General features: G+C 41.0%; 1 protein-coding gene across 2 annotated transcripts in view; it reads left to right on the top strand.

Annotated features, from left to right (window-relative positions):
* arhgef10la (Rho guanine nucleotide exchange factor (GEF) 10-like a) overlaps window positions 1-17,145 on the top strand; it is a 122,760-nt gene that overhangs the window by 82,567 nt on the left and 23,048 nt on the right. For both annotated transcript variants that reach the window (XM_058054589.1, XM_058054590.1), the window contains one exon: window positions 11,853-11,939. In XM_058054589.1, coding sequence (XP_057910572.1) covers window positions 11,853-11,939 — 87 coding nt within the window. The remainder of the gene's footprint in view (window positions 1-11,852; window positions 11,940-17,145) is intronic.

The following is a 17,145-nucleotide window of genomic DNA, read 5'->3' as shown; positions in this document are numbered from 1 at the left end:
TAGCACGCAGACCTCACAGCTAGGAGACCTGAGTTCAATCCCACCCTCGGCCATTTCTGTGTGGAGTTTGCATGTTCTCCCCGTGCATGCGTGGGTTTTCTCCGGGTACTCCGGTTTCCTCCCACATTCCAAAAACATGCTAGGTTAATTGGCTAACTCCAAATTGTCCATAGGTATGAATGTCAGCCAATCACAGGGCACATATAGACAAACAACCATTCACACTCACATTCATACCTATGGACAATTTGGAGTCGCTAATTAACCTAGCATGTTTTTGGAATGTACGTACTTTGGTACGTGACAAAAAAACAAAAAATAACAATTTAAACTATATTAGGAAAGCAGGAAGTGAACAAATGTAACAGTTACTGATTGTAAAAGTACCAGATGGAGGGGTAGGATTTAATAAGCTTTGCTTCTTCCTACTGCTTTTGGACATGTGGAACTGTGATGCATTCAATTGTAATTGTAATGCATGTTAATTCATTCATTCATTTTCTACCGCTTTTCCTCACGAGGGTTGCGGGGGGTGCTGGAGCCTATTCCAGCTGTCTTCGGGCGAGAGGCAGGGTACACCCTGGACTGGTGGCCAGCCAATCACAGGGCACATATAGACAAACAACCATTCACACTCACATTCATACCTATGGACAATTTGAAGTCGCCAATAAACCTAGCATGTTTTTGGAATGTACATACTTTGGTATGTGACAAAAAAAAACCAAAAACAACAAAATTCACAAATTTGATACAGAATGGCATTAATTTAAAAAAAATTAAAAAATTTAAAAAAATTAAAACATGAAAAAGAATAAAAAAAAAAACCAAAAAACAAAACTTAAACTATATTAGGAAAGCAGGAAGTGAACAAATGTAACAGTTACTGATTGTAAAAGTACCAGATGGAGGGGTAGGATTTAATAAGCTTTGCTTCTTCCTACTCCTTTTGGACATGTGGAACTGTGAACTGATTATGTGATGCATTCAATTGTAATTGTAATGCATGTTCAAATGAAATTAAACCATTACCATTACCATAATAGGAATTGATGCATTCAGAGGCTACACATTTCTGATGAGTCTTAACTTTGGGAGTTAAATTGTGTGTCATCAATATGGTGCATGACTGAATAGTTTAAGATGAATTTGATTATAACGAAGTCCAGGGCCTTCGTGAGATCATTACGTACCTTTACAGGAAGGGAGAAACAGGTACGCTATCCACGTAATGAGTCCCAAATTCCTGCACTTCTTTCTCGGCAGCTGTAAAAGGTACTTAGCAACACAAAGCTGGGCAGGCTGTAGAAATAGTCGAGGAACTGACGGAGTTTATGAGGCATTAGGCGAGGACGGGGCCCCCTCCATGACAGCTTTGCTCTAATACCTCGGGGGATTTCATCATGTATGCTTTGAAGTGCGGGATGACAAACTGGTTTGGGCTGCATCAGGATTAGGAAGCCATGCAGCTTCCTCGCATCTCGCGTCTAAATACACTGCAGTAGATCATACAGATCATCATTGTTGTTTATCTATACTGTGATATGCTTTGCTTATTTTTTTTATTTATTTCACCCCTGCGGGGGTAAAAAAAAAAAAAAGTGCGGTTCAGGCTGGAATCCCTTAACGTGTCACAGGTGATTTCTGCCTTTGTAACGCACCTGCAATCACGCCGCCCAGGTCGGCGGGGCACGGGTTTGTTTAGACGAGCCGGTGTTATTTGGAGAGGAGAGCCATGTTGCGCATCCATCTTCCCTGCTGATGGAGTGATTACACAGCGGTGCCTCGTATTTGCTACAGCCACAGAAATAGGCTTGTCGAGCAGCATCCCTGAACGATGTGTTCGCGGCAGCGAGGGCGCTGTCCGGTGAGTGACGGATTTATGAAGCGCCGGAGTCGAGATGAAGAAGATTTGTGTCTCAAAGCAGAGATGATGTTATGAACAAAAGGGGCTTTAAAAAGACAATATAAAAGGGATGTCAGTTCTCCGGGGGGGCAATGCGTCTCAAAGGATTTAGGTCGCCACCGTGGAGTTGACTCTGAAGCTGTTTCTTGAAGGTCACACTGTATAGATAAATGCAGTATGGCGGTTTTTACCAAAATAAATTATGTTTATTATGAATTTTCAAAAAATCAACAGTAATGCGGTCATATTTTTTATATTAAAAAAAGAAAAACCCTGAGATCCTGCTACCATCAGTATGCAAATATTGTCATGTCATCATCGCCTGCTGTGGAACTAAATCTTTAATTAATTCACTAAACAGCTGGAGCAGGGAAGGCGAATTGGATTTGGGATTTTTAATTTGCGGCTGAGATGACAGCTCTAATGACGAGGTGTTTTTTTTTTTTTTCCGATTGCTGGGACTGTGAGCTGGGATCATTTAAGTAGTACCGCTACTTTTATTACGATATTGAGGATTTGCACTGTTGCGTTCTTTGAGTCTGGTGTTTCTTCCTTGCCGTCCCTTTAGTGGACTTATCACTTACCATATCACCTCGTACTTCGGTACGGGACAAAAAATTAAAAAAAACAAAAAAAACCCAAAAACTATATTAGGAAAGCAGGAAGTGAACAAATGTAACAGTTACTGATTGTAAAAGTACCAGATGGAGGGGTAGGATTTAATAAGCTTTGCTTCTTCCTACTCCTTTCGGACATGTGGAACTGTGAACTGATTATGTGATGCATTCAATTGTAATCTGATGCATGTTCAAATGAAATTAAACCATTACCATTACCATATTGACAGTTACTATGGTACCCATTATGTCATTGTATGGTCATATCACCTCGTACTTTGGTACGTGACAAGAAATAAGAAAATAAACAAATATTTAAAAAATTTAAAAATAAAAAAATTAAATAAAATTAAAATTAATTAAATAATTAAAATTAATTAATTAAAAATTAAAATAAATTAAATAAAAAAATAAATTTAAAAAACTTGAATTATATTAGAAAGGCAGAAAGTGAACAAATGTAACAGTTACTGATTGTAAAAGTACCAGATGGAGGGGTAGGATTTAATAAGCTTAGCTTCTTCCTACTCCTTTTGGACATGTGGAACTGTGGACTGATTATGTGATGCATTCAATTGTAATCTGATGCATGTTCAAATGAAATTAAACCATTACCATTACCATATTGACAGTTACTATGGTACCCATTATGTCATTGTATGGTCATATCACCTCGTACTTTGGTACGTGACAAGAAATAAGAAAATAAACAAATATTTAAAAAATTTAAAAATAAAAAAATTAAATAAAATTAAAATTAATTAAATAATTAAAATTAATTAATTAAAAATTAAAATAAATTAAATAAAAAAATGAATTTAAAAAACTTGAATTATATTAGAAAGGCAGAAAGTGAACAAATGTAACAGTTACTGATTGTAAAAGTACCAGATGGAGGGGTAGGATTTAATAAGCTTAGCTTCTTCCTACTCCTTTTGGACATGTGGAACTGTGGACTGATTATGTGATGCATTCAATTGTAATCTGATGCATGTTCAAATGAAATAAAACCATTACCATTACCAGTAGAGGGCAGTGTGGTTCCTGTAACTAGCAGCCAGGACACGCCCTCATCTGTACAGCGAGGTAGTTTCGGCTGTCACTGTGACACGTAACGGAGCAATTATAGGGGATCAGAGACACATTCAGCTATACGACTCCCTCCCCTCTATTCCCGTCTCGTACAAAATATGCGCCCAAAAGGGAGAGCCCACAGATCTGCAAAATGTGCTAATTTGGTCTCATTCTTACCCTCTGATTATGCAACAATGTGTGGAGGGGCTAAAGAGACTTTTATTCTTCTCTTTTGCCTTGTCTTCGCTCATTAATCTGCTAACTGTCTTCAAGGCATTCACTTCTACTTCTGCTGTGAACATTCGTCTGTTGCATGTTGTTCAACTTCTTCATCTTGTGCAGTACTAACGTTTAATAACGTACTTTTAAAGTACAACTTCCAGGTGGGTCATACAGTCAGAAATGATCGAGTTTTTTCCACGACTTTATTTCTTTGGGGTGGCCCGCCATTGATACATTTTGACCACCACCGCCGATGGGAATAACGGCGTTTCCAGAATCTGCACCTATTCCAGCTGTTTTTACTTGGATAATTTATTCCACCCACGCCCACTCTGCTGTGATTGGTCACACTCCTAAGCGTTCCCGAAGACTGCCGGACTACTGCCGAAACCCCACTTTTTAATTTTGTCGGTATTGGAGTTCATAAGGCTGCATAAGGCGGTCGAGTGATTAGGGCGCAGAACTCACAGCTAGAAAACCCCAGTTCAATCCCACCCTCGGCCACTCCGGTTTCCTCTCACATTCCAAAAACATGCTAAGTTAATCGGCGACTCCAAATTGTCCATAGGTATGAATGTGAGTGTGAATGGTTGTTTGTCTATATGTGCCCTGTGATTGGCTGGCTACCAGTTCAGGGTGTACCCCGCCTCTCGCCCAAAGACAGCTGGGATAGGCTCCAGCAACCCCCGCGACCCTCGTGAGGAAAAAGCGGTAGAAAATGAATGAATTAATGAAAAAAGGATTTGATACATTTCATTACAATCAAAGGACCGGTTTTGAACTAGTAACATTTTCGACCTTTTGTATTGAGTTGTGACTCCGATAGAGCAGCTACACACAATAACCCGCACAGAATGATTTCTAGATCTTCCAGAATCTGCACCTATCCCAGCTGTGTTTACTTGGATAATTTATTCCACCCACACACACTCCTAAGCATTCCCGAAGACTGACGGACTACTGCCGAACCCCACAATTTTGTCGGTATTGGAGTTAATAAGGCTGCACGGCGGATGAGTGGTTAGCACGCAGAGACCCCAGTTCAATCCCACCCTCGGCCACTCCGGTTTCCTCCCACATTCCAAAAACCTGCTAGGTTAATCGGTGACTCCAAATTGTCCATAGGTATGAATATGAGTGTGAATGGTTGTTTGTCTATATGTGCCCTGTGATTGGCTGGCCACCAGTCCAGGGTGTACCCCGCCTCTCGCCTTCAGACAGCTGGGATAGGCTCCAGCACCCCTTGTTTGTGAATGTGGTCCATGTTTTTTGATACCTTTCTGACACTTTCAACTATAGCTAAGCATTCTTACATTAATAATGGCATATTTCTTATTTCACCTTTTGTATTGAATAGCCATGGGTTGTATGTACTAGTATAGTTGCATTTAATTGGCTTACAAACATCAGAACTTTGGACATGTTTGGTGGTCCGCATTGCCTCGCCGAGTGGGCCACCACAGAATCAGCATCCAGGCTTTTATAAGCCAACACCGACATTTCAGGAGAATATTGCAAAGTGGTGTGGACGTTTGTTTTGCAAAATTCTGGAAAGCTCTTGTCAACCTTGTGCCCGGAGTTGAATCCAGCACTCTGTTTGGACAAACACGTGTGTCCCACATGTCGTCTTGTCGGCGCTGATGTCTCTGGCAATGTGAACAGGATGAACCCACTAATGCGGCGGCGGCGGTGGCGGCGGCGGTGGCGGCGGCGGCGTGCTGCTTTCATCTTCAGCGGGAACCGCAGTCATCACTCGGTGCGTGCGTGTGTGTGTGAAGGGGCACGGCAGCGACACAGCAAATTTGCATCAAATTTATAGGCCAACAGCAGCAGCAGCTTATGAAGGACACGAGGAGGAAGAACTCCATGAAGTCTTGCATACGAATGTCGACATCCTCGAGCCGTATTTTTGTTGACGTGAGCTGCGGTGTCGCCGTGGAAACAGGACGACTGTGGCGATTATGACATTAACATGCTCTTTAAGCACACATCAACGCGGAGAGGAGCCCAGGAGCTAAACATCAGGCCTCCTTGGATGGTTTTATTGTCTTCATACGACTTTTGTGTGTGTTGGCGTGCGGACACAGCAGGCGCCCCGGCCCTTTGATCTGTGCAAGGAGATGTGGGCGGAATTTGAATTGGGCTTTTTGGCTCGCAAAATTACAACGTCAAGGAGCAGCCTTGATGCTGTGGTCGTGCTGCGTGAGGTTCATTAGAGTGCCAGATGTATTGGACATACCATAAAGAATAAACGAAAATTTGCCGGCCAAGTATGGCGGTTCAGGATCGTGTGTGTGTGTGAGCGGTCCAAACAGATTATGCACAAATAATTTTAACATTTCGCCATAGAAATCCTTTCTGTACTGTACAGTAAATAACTATTTAAGCAACTTAACCCTCCAAAACTAAAAGTTCAACTCCTCACCCTTGAAGATGTCTGCCGGAAACGTAAATGGAGCAGTTTGCAGAGTGATACCGTCCTTTGAATCAAATTGTCGATTAGTTGACACCCCTACTCCAGAGTGCCGGTGGCATTTTTGGATCATGTTATCTCAAACAAGCTTGACTGTAGGCAAGACGCAATTATCTTGCTACTCGCTTGTGTTGCCAGATAATGGCCGTGTGTTGTCATTTTCAGTGGCTAGTAAATCAATACTGATATACCAACTGTACTCTGATGACATGAAAGTATATCCGAGTTTACTTTCGACATAGTGTTGTTCTTGATGAAATAAACTGTCAAAAAAATGCTGATATGCGCTACATGACATCTAATTGGTAGAACTAAAATAATGCTGTTTGGTAACAGCAGAAAGGACATGCACCAGCAAATACAAATAGACAGTGTAGACATTGAAAGGGTGAAGGAAAATAAATTTCTGGGGATCACAATAGATGAAAATATGAGCTGGAAACCTCATATTACAAATATACAACATACTTATTGTGTGGAAATATGGGCTAATAACTACAAAAGCAATCTTCACTTGTTAAATGTACTGCAAAAAAGGCCAGTAAGGATAATTCATAATGCCGCCTACAGAGAACATACTAACTCCTTATTTCTAAAATCACAAATACTTCAACTTGCTGATATAGTTCATCTTCAAACAGCTAAAATAATACATAAGGCTATAAATAACCAATTAAAAATGTAATCCAATACTTCTCTACAAGAGAGGAGAAATATGATCTCAGGCAAGAACTACATTTGAAACACTTATATGCTAGGACTACGTTAAAAAGCCATAGCATTTCAGTATGCGGAATCAAACTATGGAATGGATTGAGTAAGGAACTCAAACAATGCACAACGATGAGCCAATTCAAGAAACAATACAAGCAGTTGATGTTTGCTAAATACAAGGATGAAGAGTCTTGAACCAGTCATGATGTGCTATATATATCACTATATTGACACTTACTATGGTACCCATTATGTCATTGGATGCTCATATCACCTCCTACTTCGGTACATGACAAAAAAAATAAAAAATTCTTAAAAAAAAAAAATCTATATTAGGAAAGCAGGAAGTGAACAAATGTTACAGTTACTGATTGTAAAAGTACCAGATGGAGGGGTAGGATTTAATAAGCTTTGCTTCTTCCTACTCCTTTTGGACATGTGGAACTGTGAACTGATTATGTGATGCATTCAATTGTAATCTGATGCATATTCAAATTAAATAAAACCATTACCATTACCAATTAACTTAAGTCATGGTTTGAAAATGTTGGTGGACCTTCAAATTGTACCACTTTTGGATTTTTCTACTCTTTTTAATTATTGCCTTGTGATGTGTACCCACACAGGCGTGATTGTACCTTGTTAAAAACATAAATATGACTATTCTGCAAATTCCATCTTCAGCACATAAAAGTAATTCATAGCCTAGGCAGCCAAAAAACATCAATAAAGCACCCAGCATGGGAACCCGAGCAGCACCATTGGCAAATGTTCCATGTTAGCAGCTCATTTAGTGCACATCGACTGCAGCTTTGAATGCGAGTATTTTTCTGGACTGTTGACTCGCACTGCAGCGCCGTCCCACATCTAGCCCCGGGGCAGTGGGGTGTGGGTGCTGGTACCAGTCAATTGCCACTTAATAAACAGTGGAAATTTTCTATTAGTGCTTGTTAGGGCGTGTAAAAAAATGCTGGTGTGTGTTGGAACCGGGGGGCAAGGGCATTGGAAAACATTGCAGTGACAGAGCTGGAATAGATGCAGAATTTAATATAATAAAAATAATAATAATAATAATTATTATATTTTTACCGGTCAGAACATTATGAATGCCTGTAAGCTAATTAATTGCAGTGTTGAGCTGAGTTTGACTGAGACTGTCAGAGAGGTATTGATCCAACAATGGCTGTTATTGTGCTGTTGGCTATTATAGCTTTTTGTCAGATTACACAGGTGTACATAATGTACAAAAAAAATACGTACAAATAAAAAATAATGTACAAAAATAAAATTTAAATAATAAAAAAAAACATTAAATTTTTTAAAACTATTTTAGGAAAGCAGGAAGTGAACAAATGCAACAGTTACTGATTGTAAAAGTACCAGATGGAGGGGTAGGATTTAATAAGCTTTGCTTCTTCCTACTCCTTTTGGACACGTGGAACTGTGAACTGATTATGTGATGCATTCAATTGTAATCTGATGCATGTTCAAATGAAATTAAACCATTACCATTACCATAGAGTTCAAATATTAAAGAACAAAAAACAAAAACAGAAAATACTAAAAAAAAAAAAAAACTATATTAGGAAAGCAGGAAGTGAACAAATGTACCAGTTACTGATTGTAAAAGTACTAGATGGAGGGGTAGGATTTAATAAGCTTTGCTTCTTCCTACTCCTTTTGGACATGTGGAACTGTGAACTGATTATGTGATGCATTCAATTGTATTCTGATGCATGTTCAAATGAAATTATACCATTACCATTACATGCAAACCGGATCTTATGATTGGCAGGACAGTTCATTTCATTTACAGTTCAGGTTAGATTGTATTTTGTGCGCTACATGGATTTTCTTAGAGGGAACATTGCGTCAGAAGCGACTATTACCGTGTACCTGAGAGTACTTTTGGCATCTAAGACAACAGTAATTGCAAGTATTGAATGGTTTCTAGTAAAGGATGACAGCCTGACAGCCCAAATTATCAATAAAACTCATCATATTTATCCTGTTACATGGATAAGATACAGAGAGCCCGGAGCTGCTTAGACTTCTTCTGCTCCACAGAAACGAGTCTAATCATAGACATTTATGTCACGGAGAAGAAAATGACGGCTCCTCTGCAAAGCACCTGGATCCAGCATATGGGCCGGTGCCCTCCTGGGTGGAACGGGCAGGGCGAGACTGCTGGGTCGTGGCTAACCAGCAGCTGTGGGGCTGCCCTCTCGTCACGTCGACAAATCTACCTTTAATTAGCTCACCTGCACACGTCCTCCCCTTGATGAAAACAGCCTCCCTCATCGCCCTCATGCGAGCTTACGACCCCCCCCCCCCCCACCACCACCCAACAAATACACCCGTGATGTGTTGTGGCGACATGCACAAGCAGGGCTATAAATTAGGCAGCGAACACTTTGATGCTTTTGATTTGGTCGCGGGCTGCTCGGCGACTGAGTGGTTAGCGCGCAGACCTCACAGTTAGGAGACCAGGGTTCAATTCCACCCTCGGTCATCTCTGTGTGGAGTTTGCATGTTCTCCCCGTGCATGCGTGGGTTTTCTCCGGGTATTCCGGTTTCCTCCCACATTCCAAAAACATGCTAGGTTAATTAGCGACTCCAAATTGTCCATAGGTATGAATGTGAGTGTGAATGGTTGTTTGTCTATATGTGCCCTGTGATTGGCTGGCCACCAGTCCAGGGTGTACCCCGCCTCTCTCCCCGAAGACAGCTGGGATAGGCTCCAGCACCCCCTGCGACCCTCGTGAGGATAAGCGGTAGAAAATGAATTAATGAATAATATATAAAGGTGGCTATAGGGTTGCTATTTCAAGTCTAGAGAGCTCTAATAGTGTTATAAACCTCATTGAGTTCAGGGTGTACCCCGCCTCTCACACCCCTCGCGACCCTCGTGAGGAAAAAGCGGTGGAAAATGAATGAATTATGTTTTTGTTATGCGAATTTGGAGCGGCCTGGGGCGGGGGGGGCAGTAGAGAGAGAGAGACAAAAACAGCAACAACAAGAGTGACAAACAGTACTGCATCAGTTAAATGTCAATGATGGCTAACGGTCACAATAACAAAAGCATTGAAGCACTGAAGCTAAGGAAAATTATTTATTCTCCAAATTCCAGCACCAGCATCCGGTCTGCTTCCCGGCCTCTTTCTCTCTGTCTTGCCCTTCCTTCCATATCGGATACTGTTATGACTGTTAATTAATCAACTATAAAAAATGTCCTCTCACTAGACTTGATGGAGGACTAGCAGAGAGAGAGAGAGGTTGAAAAAGTTTTAAAGAGGAACAAGTAAGGTCGAACCGTGCTTAATGACGGAGACAGACATTGGAGCGGGGTGGGGGGGGAGGGGGGGGCAGGGCGGAGCAAAGAAGCGTAGCGAATGGAAAAAGCAGCAGCAGCCACTTGACCTTTTTTGTTTACTAACACGCCCAAGAGAAGAGGGAAAAGGGGGCGGGGCCTGTTAGCGGGAGACTATAAATCACCTGTGATTGATGCTCCCCGTCGTAGAGGACGACAGCTAAAGGCGCGCTTGCACTGTGGTGGCCGCCACCCCCCTGTCCCCCCCCCGGACTCATTGCCTCCCACCTATAGAAACAACTCTGGCAAAATATAATTAGCCATTTGGCTGTCACATGGCCCGTCACACACTAAAATCATAATAATGGTCAACAAAAATGGTCAAATGAACTTCAAAAGAATCATATTAATAAATTGAATTATTTTGTTACCTGGCTATTGCTTGATTTAAGATATCTCTTAAATCAATTAGTTTATTTATTTTCTCATTTTAGTATTAATCATTAAAGAAACATGTATGGTGTTCGGGTGAATTTTGACCCGTATAATATATTAATGTCAAGAAAAGGTATTAAAAGTTATTATTTTCATCAACAGAACTTTAGTATAAAGTGAAATCAAAAAGCAGAACAGGTCCAGATCTTGGTTCACTGTACTTCCTGCCATTCTTTACATGATCCAAATAGTAAATGTGAAATCAGCCAATCAAATGAGTGAATTCACATCACATGTCTGGACCTTGTTTTTCTGCTGGTATACTGGAAAAATGAAAAAAAAAAAAAAAAAAACGGTCAAAATGAGAATCCCATGAAGCTTACATGATGAGAAGTAGAGCTGGCTAATTAAACACTTATGATTTCTGTTGTGGCTCAAAATATTATTATAACCGGGTCAAAACCAACCCTAACAATACAGTGGTCATAATTTCAACCAGACGTTTACGTTTTAAAATGTAGCAAACATATTTTTTTTGTTTTATTTTGTTGAAATATAGTTTTCTGACAAAGTCAAAAAGCCTTGATGCAATAAACAAATGTTATGTGATTCTTTTTAAAACGGGTCGGTGCTGACCTGAACACAGGAGGAGGGTTAAGGATGAATAGGTAATATTTATATATGTTTACATTTAAGTGTTTTTACGGTTTTGGTTGATAGCAACAATCACAAGCTATCGCCACCTTGCTGTTTGTACACTCATTGAAACATTAGACGTATTTCTGCTGAATCACAATTTGTGGTGATGCAAGGCCAACTTTCCTTATCCAAGTATCGATGTCGGCGTGGTGTGCCATCCCCCCCCCCCCAAAAAAAAGGGTCAGAGAATCATCAATCACTCATGAAATAACAAAGTCCTTAGCAATGGCAGAGTCTGACACTTTGAACAGAATAGAATTTGGAAAAGTGTCAAAGTTACTGACGATTTGTGTGTCACTTAGACAAAATGCAGTGAGACAGCATATGGGGGGGTGGGGTTGTGATGGGGGTGGACTGCTAACGTGATGTATGAAAAATCAATATTGATTTTGTCTCCTGTAGCTTGAAGCCGCCATCCACAATCCTGTTCACTGTGCAATGTTGGGCTTCTCGGCAGCCAGCACCTCCTTACCTCAAGGCTTTCTCTGGGTGAGTAACGGACACAAACACACACACAGTGAGCTAAGTGTTAAAAAAAAAAAAAAAAATTATGACACAAAACCCACCTTGAACTGCTTTGAATCATGTCGGCCTTAGTCCATACCCATCACTTTTGGAATAATAATCTGTGTTTGCACATGTTTGCCCTATCACCTCTGGAATTAAGTTTAGAACGAGGCGTCAAGTAGTATGGAAAATAAATTACCCGCAAAAAATGCGACTTATACTCCAGTGCGACTTATGTATGTTTTTTTCTACATAATTATGCATTTCTGGTATAGAAAATACGTTAAAATAAAATACATAAAAAAATACATAAAAAAATACAAAAATAGATAAAAAATCGAGAAAATACGGTTTAAAAAAATACATAGAAAATCCAGAAAATACGGTTCACGGTCAAGTAGTTTGGAAAATAAATTACCCGCAAAAAATGCGACTTATACTCCAGTGTGACTTATGTATTTTTTTTTCTACATAATTATGCATTTCTGGTATAGAAAATACGTTAAAATAAAATACATACAAAAAAATACATACAAAAAAAATACATAGCAAATCCAGAAAATATGGTTCACGGTCAAGTAGTTTTGAAAATAAATTACCCGCAAAAAATGCGACTTTATTCCAGTGCGACTTATCGTCCAGAAAATACGGTAATTCAGAAATTCCGAGACAACAACTGCTTAATATCATTAGGGCAGAAAATTAGTCTATCAGATTTCAAAGGCAGGTAGATTTGGAGATCATCTGCAAAACAATGAAATATAATATCACATTTAGAGATGATAGACCCCAATGGTAACATGTGCAGAGCAAACAAGGCTGGACCCGAAATGGAGCCTTGAGGCACACCAGATCTAAGACTAGCCACTTCAAAAATAAACGATGCTGAATTTATTTTGGTCATGACTCTACCCCAGTCTTTTGGAGGTGGGAATCAGGTAGTCCAGGAAGTGATCCGTATGAGCGGAGACTCGCCAAGAGATACAGCGTCCTCAACTTGATTGCAGTTTTGAAGACGCATTGAAGACGACTTGAGAGTCAAACCCGAAAACTTCCTAGGCCAATGAACTGCTTACCTCCTGTTTACCTCCTGTTTTTTTAAATAACATACAGTAGCAAGATGAAGCTGTGAGGGTAAGCTGACTCCGTATGTCTCTTGACACTTTATAACACAGGCGCCTGACATCGCTCTCTTCCTCGGCTGCATGCGTTGCCGTTGCTTGCTTATTCCTCAGTTGGTAGTCTATCCTATACCACCCTAAATCAAAGAGCAATATGAATGAAGCCTTGAACGTTCAATAAGGAGCGTCTTCCATCTCCTCCTTCTGGGAATTGCAGTCTCATCCGATTTGATCTTCACCGCTTGTCCACGCCGTCATTTTTACACTTCTGGGATCAATACTGATGTATAATCAGCAATATTGACCACGCCTTCTGACATCATCAGTTGCCGACCAATGTGCTGTTAAATATCACTCAAAAAAAAAATCTTCTCCAGAACCAATCATCATCTATTCTGGAGTTGGTGCACCGCACCATGTGACATTACATTTGATCTCAGTGGCACCGGTTTCCCTCCACAATATCCGTGGTTAATAGACTTGCTGAAGCAGCTGTTAATGTGCACTAAGGAGTGAAACCTTTTAATAATGCCACATTGCCGTTTCCCTTCATGACCAGTGAAGCTCACAGCACGTGGGCAGCCTCCGGCCTTGAAAACACCAGCTCCACCGCGTTTCGAGCTCAATTCTTCACCATTCAATACAAGCAATCGCACACCGAGCGGAGAAAGGAAGGTGTTGGAATGCGGCGCCAAGGAGGTTACTCATGATGCTCTTTCAGGTTTATGATTGGGTTTGGGTATGTGAGCAGCAACCATGTAAAATGTTATCGGTAACAAACACTTTATAAGATCAACCGAGGAGCATGTAGAAGGACCATACGCAGCCATAACAGCCTGGCACCTTCTCCTCATATGGGTCGTACGCTGGTTTGAGATGACATTACACAAACTCATCATACAAGTTACCCAAATATAAAACTGGAGGAAGCCTCTGCTAAAAACGTTTTTTTTTTAGACGAGCAAATTGCTCCTCAAGGATGGAAAGTGTTAAGATACGGGATTGACATTAGCCACGTTTACATGGACCCAAATATTCCAATTCCATTCGGTTTATTTGCTCAAACGTAAAGAATGTAACCTTTGTATACACCTCATTCCCAAAAGAAAAGTGTCAATCCGAATGAATATATAATCGGATTCCCAGGGGTGGAATATTCCTTTCCCCAATCCGATTGAGGTATCTTGTACCCGCTCAAACGGAAAGTTGTCAGACTGCGTTCTTCTTCTTCTTCTGTTGTTTATTGGCGGTTGGCAAGCAGCTTTCATGTGCATTAGCGCCATCTGTGGAACAGAATCTAAACCCTTCTATACGCCATTCACAAGTCCAGTTTTATTAAAAAAGAAAAGATATATCTATATAAAACATGTCACAAGCTTAATTATAAAATATTAGCAAGATTGAATTTGATCTTTTCCTGTTCCTGGGTGCGTTCTTTCAGCGAATGCTGAGATATGACGTAACACGCAACTCGAGATGTTCTTCGATTTAAAAAAATGGATGCGAGAATTCGGTACTGGACTGCTGCGGAAAGTTCGTTTTTGATTCAAACTAAATTCCAAGACTGGACGAACAAAAAACTGGCAATACAGAGTTATTCCAACAAGTGAAAGAAAAACTCGAGGAAGTCGGTATCACGTGATGTTGATGTTTACGTTTTACTGCGAATGCCCCATTGACTATTCTGGTTGATTATAGCGGCGCATGTAGACAAGAGGTTGGAATATTCCTTTCCATGTATACCATTGTTTTCGGAAAGGTCATTCGGAAAGATTCCATTCCGAAAAAGAAAAACTCCTCATGTAAACGTGGCTATTTTGTTTAATGCTGACATCATCACAGTCGTTCCACACCTTCTTCCACAAGAAATAAGAACAGCGGAAGACTTATTCCACAAATAGTACATTAGCCACGTTTACATGAGTTTTTCTTTTTCCGAATGGAATCTTTCCGAATGGAATCTTTCCGAATGGAATCTTTCCGAAAGCAATGGTATACATGGAAAGGAATATTCCAATCTCTTGTCTACATGCGCCGCTATAATCAACCAGAATAGTCAATGGGGCATTCGCAGTAAAACGTAAACATCAACATCACGTGATACCGACTTTCTCCAGTTTTTCTTTCACTTGTTGGAATAACTCCGTATTGCCGGTTTTTCATTCGTCCGGTCTTGAAATTTAGTTTCAAGACCGTGAATGGCTTGTGAATGGCGTATAGAAGGGTTTAGATTCTGTTCCACAGATGGCGCTAATGCACACGAAAGCTGCTTACCAACCGCTAATAAACAACAGAAGAAGAAAAACACCACGAAGAAGAACGCAGTCTGACAACTTTCCGATTGAGCGGTTACAAGATACCTCAATCGGATTGGGGAATGGAATATTCCATATATTCATTCGGATTGGCACTTTTCTTTGGGAACGAGGTGTATACAAAGGTTACATTCTTTACGTTTGAGCAAATAAACCAAATGGAATTGGAACATTTGTGTCCATGTAAACGTGGCTACTGATAGATTCTAATATACTCCACTACGTGTCAGCACTGGTGAGGCTGAAATACATCAGATACCAACTTTTGACCCAAAAATCTCTGGCTGCCTAATATAGCGGATACACTTGAGCGAACTATGCCTTCATCTCCCACACTGCCGTCCTGTGTCCAAACTAATCTAATTAAAGCTGGCAAAGCATTTGGGAAGTTGCCTCCTCCCCTGAGCGGGCAAGGAGGACTCAGTCCAGATCATGACTGCAGATGGCTGTTTCTCTAAATGAGTGGCGAGCACTTTGCCAGGAAGGACACGGTGCTGTCACGAAGGGGAAATGAGCATTGCTTTAGAACGAACATGTGAGCGCATTAATTGTGGAGTGGAAGCGTGTAGGTGGAGAGGCGCCACTTGAAACCATCTTTTTTTTTTTTTTTTTTTGAGTCCCTCGTAGCAAGATAAGTCTTAGCTATCTTCTTTTCAGTCTGTTCAACAGACCGTTATTTGTTCTGGCTCATCCTCAGGAGCCCACAGGATCTCTCCTGTCCAGATTCTGCACGCTGATACAAATCAAACAAATGATTGCATGCAAATAAGGGCGAGCGTGGAGGAGAAGGGGGCTAAAGACTATATTTAGCTCATGTCACCATCACATGATGTGATTTAAACGGAGAATAAATCTTGGGTGTCTGGCAGCACGCCACTTCTCCACCGAGAGGGGCCCTTGTATTTTTCAGCAAAGATCCTGTAAGGCGTCACACACACACACGAGATGAATTAAGCGATATCCGAAACCCGTAGTGGCATGATTGCAAATGCATCACAAATGGGTTGGGAGGCCGCCGCCGCCGCCGCCGCCGTGTTGGTTTTTTGTCAGCGTTGGCATTGTCACCGCTGGCACAAAGGCCAGCATGGCACACAGGAAATGAGCGCTCCATTGAGGCAGACGTGCAGCAGGTGGTGTGTGGATTGCTTTGTGGAGCCTGTTATGATTGGCGGCAGTTTGTTATGGTGAATTGCCCCCTCGTCAGGGAAAGACTGGACTTTAATTATATGATGTTACTGCAGATGGAAATGGCCTAGACATCCATGGAGGTTCTTTTTTGAGGGCTCGACTGGAACAATTTACTGTACTTCTTATCTTACTTAAATACGACCGAGGACAAGACAAATCTCCCAATCGGAAATTAATTAATCGCTGTAGACGACCACTCTGGGCATTCATTCGTGTTTGACAACAGAGTCATCAGGTTCCAATAACCAAACAGTTTGGGTGGCCGTTGGTACCATGAACCGTTATTCTTCCTTCTGGCCTGCGCTCTATTTCTATGCATTGGTGCTACAGTAAACCTCGGATATATCGGACTCGGATATATCGGAAATTCGCTCACAACGGACAGATAAAAAAGAACCGATTTTTCTGTAATGCATTTCCAATAAAAATTCATTGCATATATCGGATTTTTTATAACGGATTTCGCCTATTTCGGACAAAATCTCCAGTCCCGTTCCAATGCATTTCCATTAAATTTCCCTCGCATATATCGGATGGCCGCATCGTGGCGCTCCGATTCGCCGA

Source organism: Doryrhamphus excisus, chromosome 18, assembly GCF_030265055.1.
Source record: "Doryrhamphus excisus isolate RoL2022-K1 chromosome 18, RoL_Dexc_1.0, whole genome shotgun sequence".
NCBI classification, from domain to species: domain Eukaryota; kingdom Metazoa; phylum Chordata; class Actinopteri; order Syngnathiformes; family Syngnathidae; genus Doryrhamphus; species Doryrhamphus excisus.
This window is presented reverse-complemented; position numbering and strand designations above follow the sequence as displayed.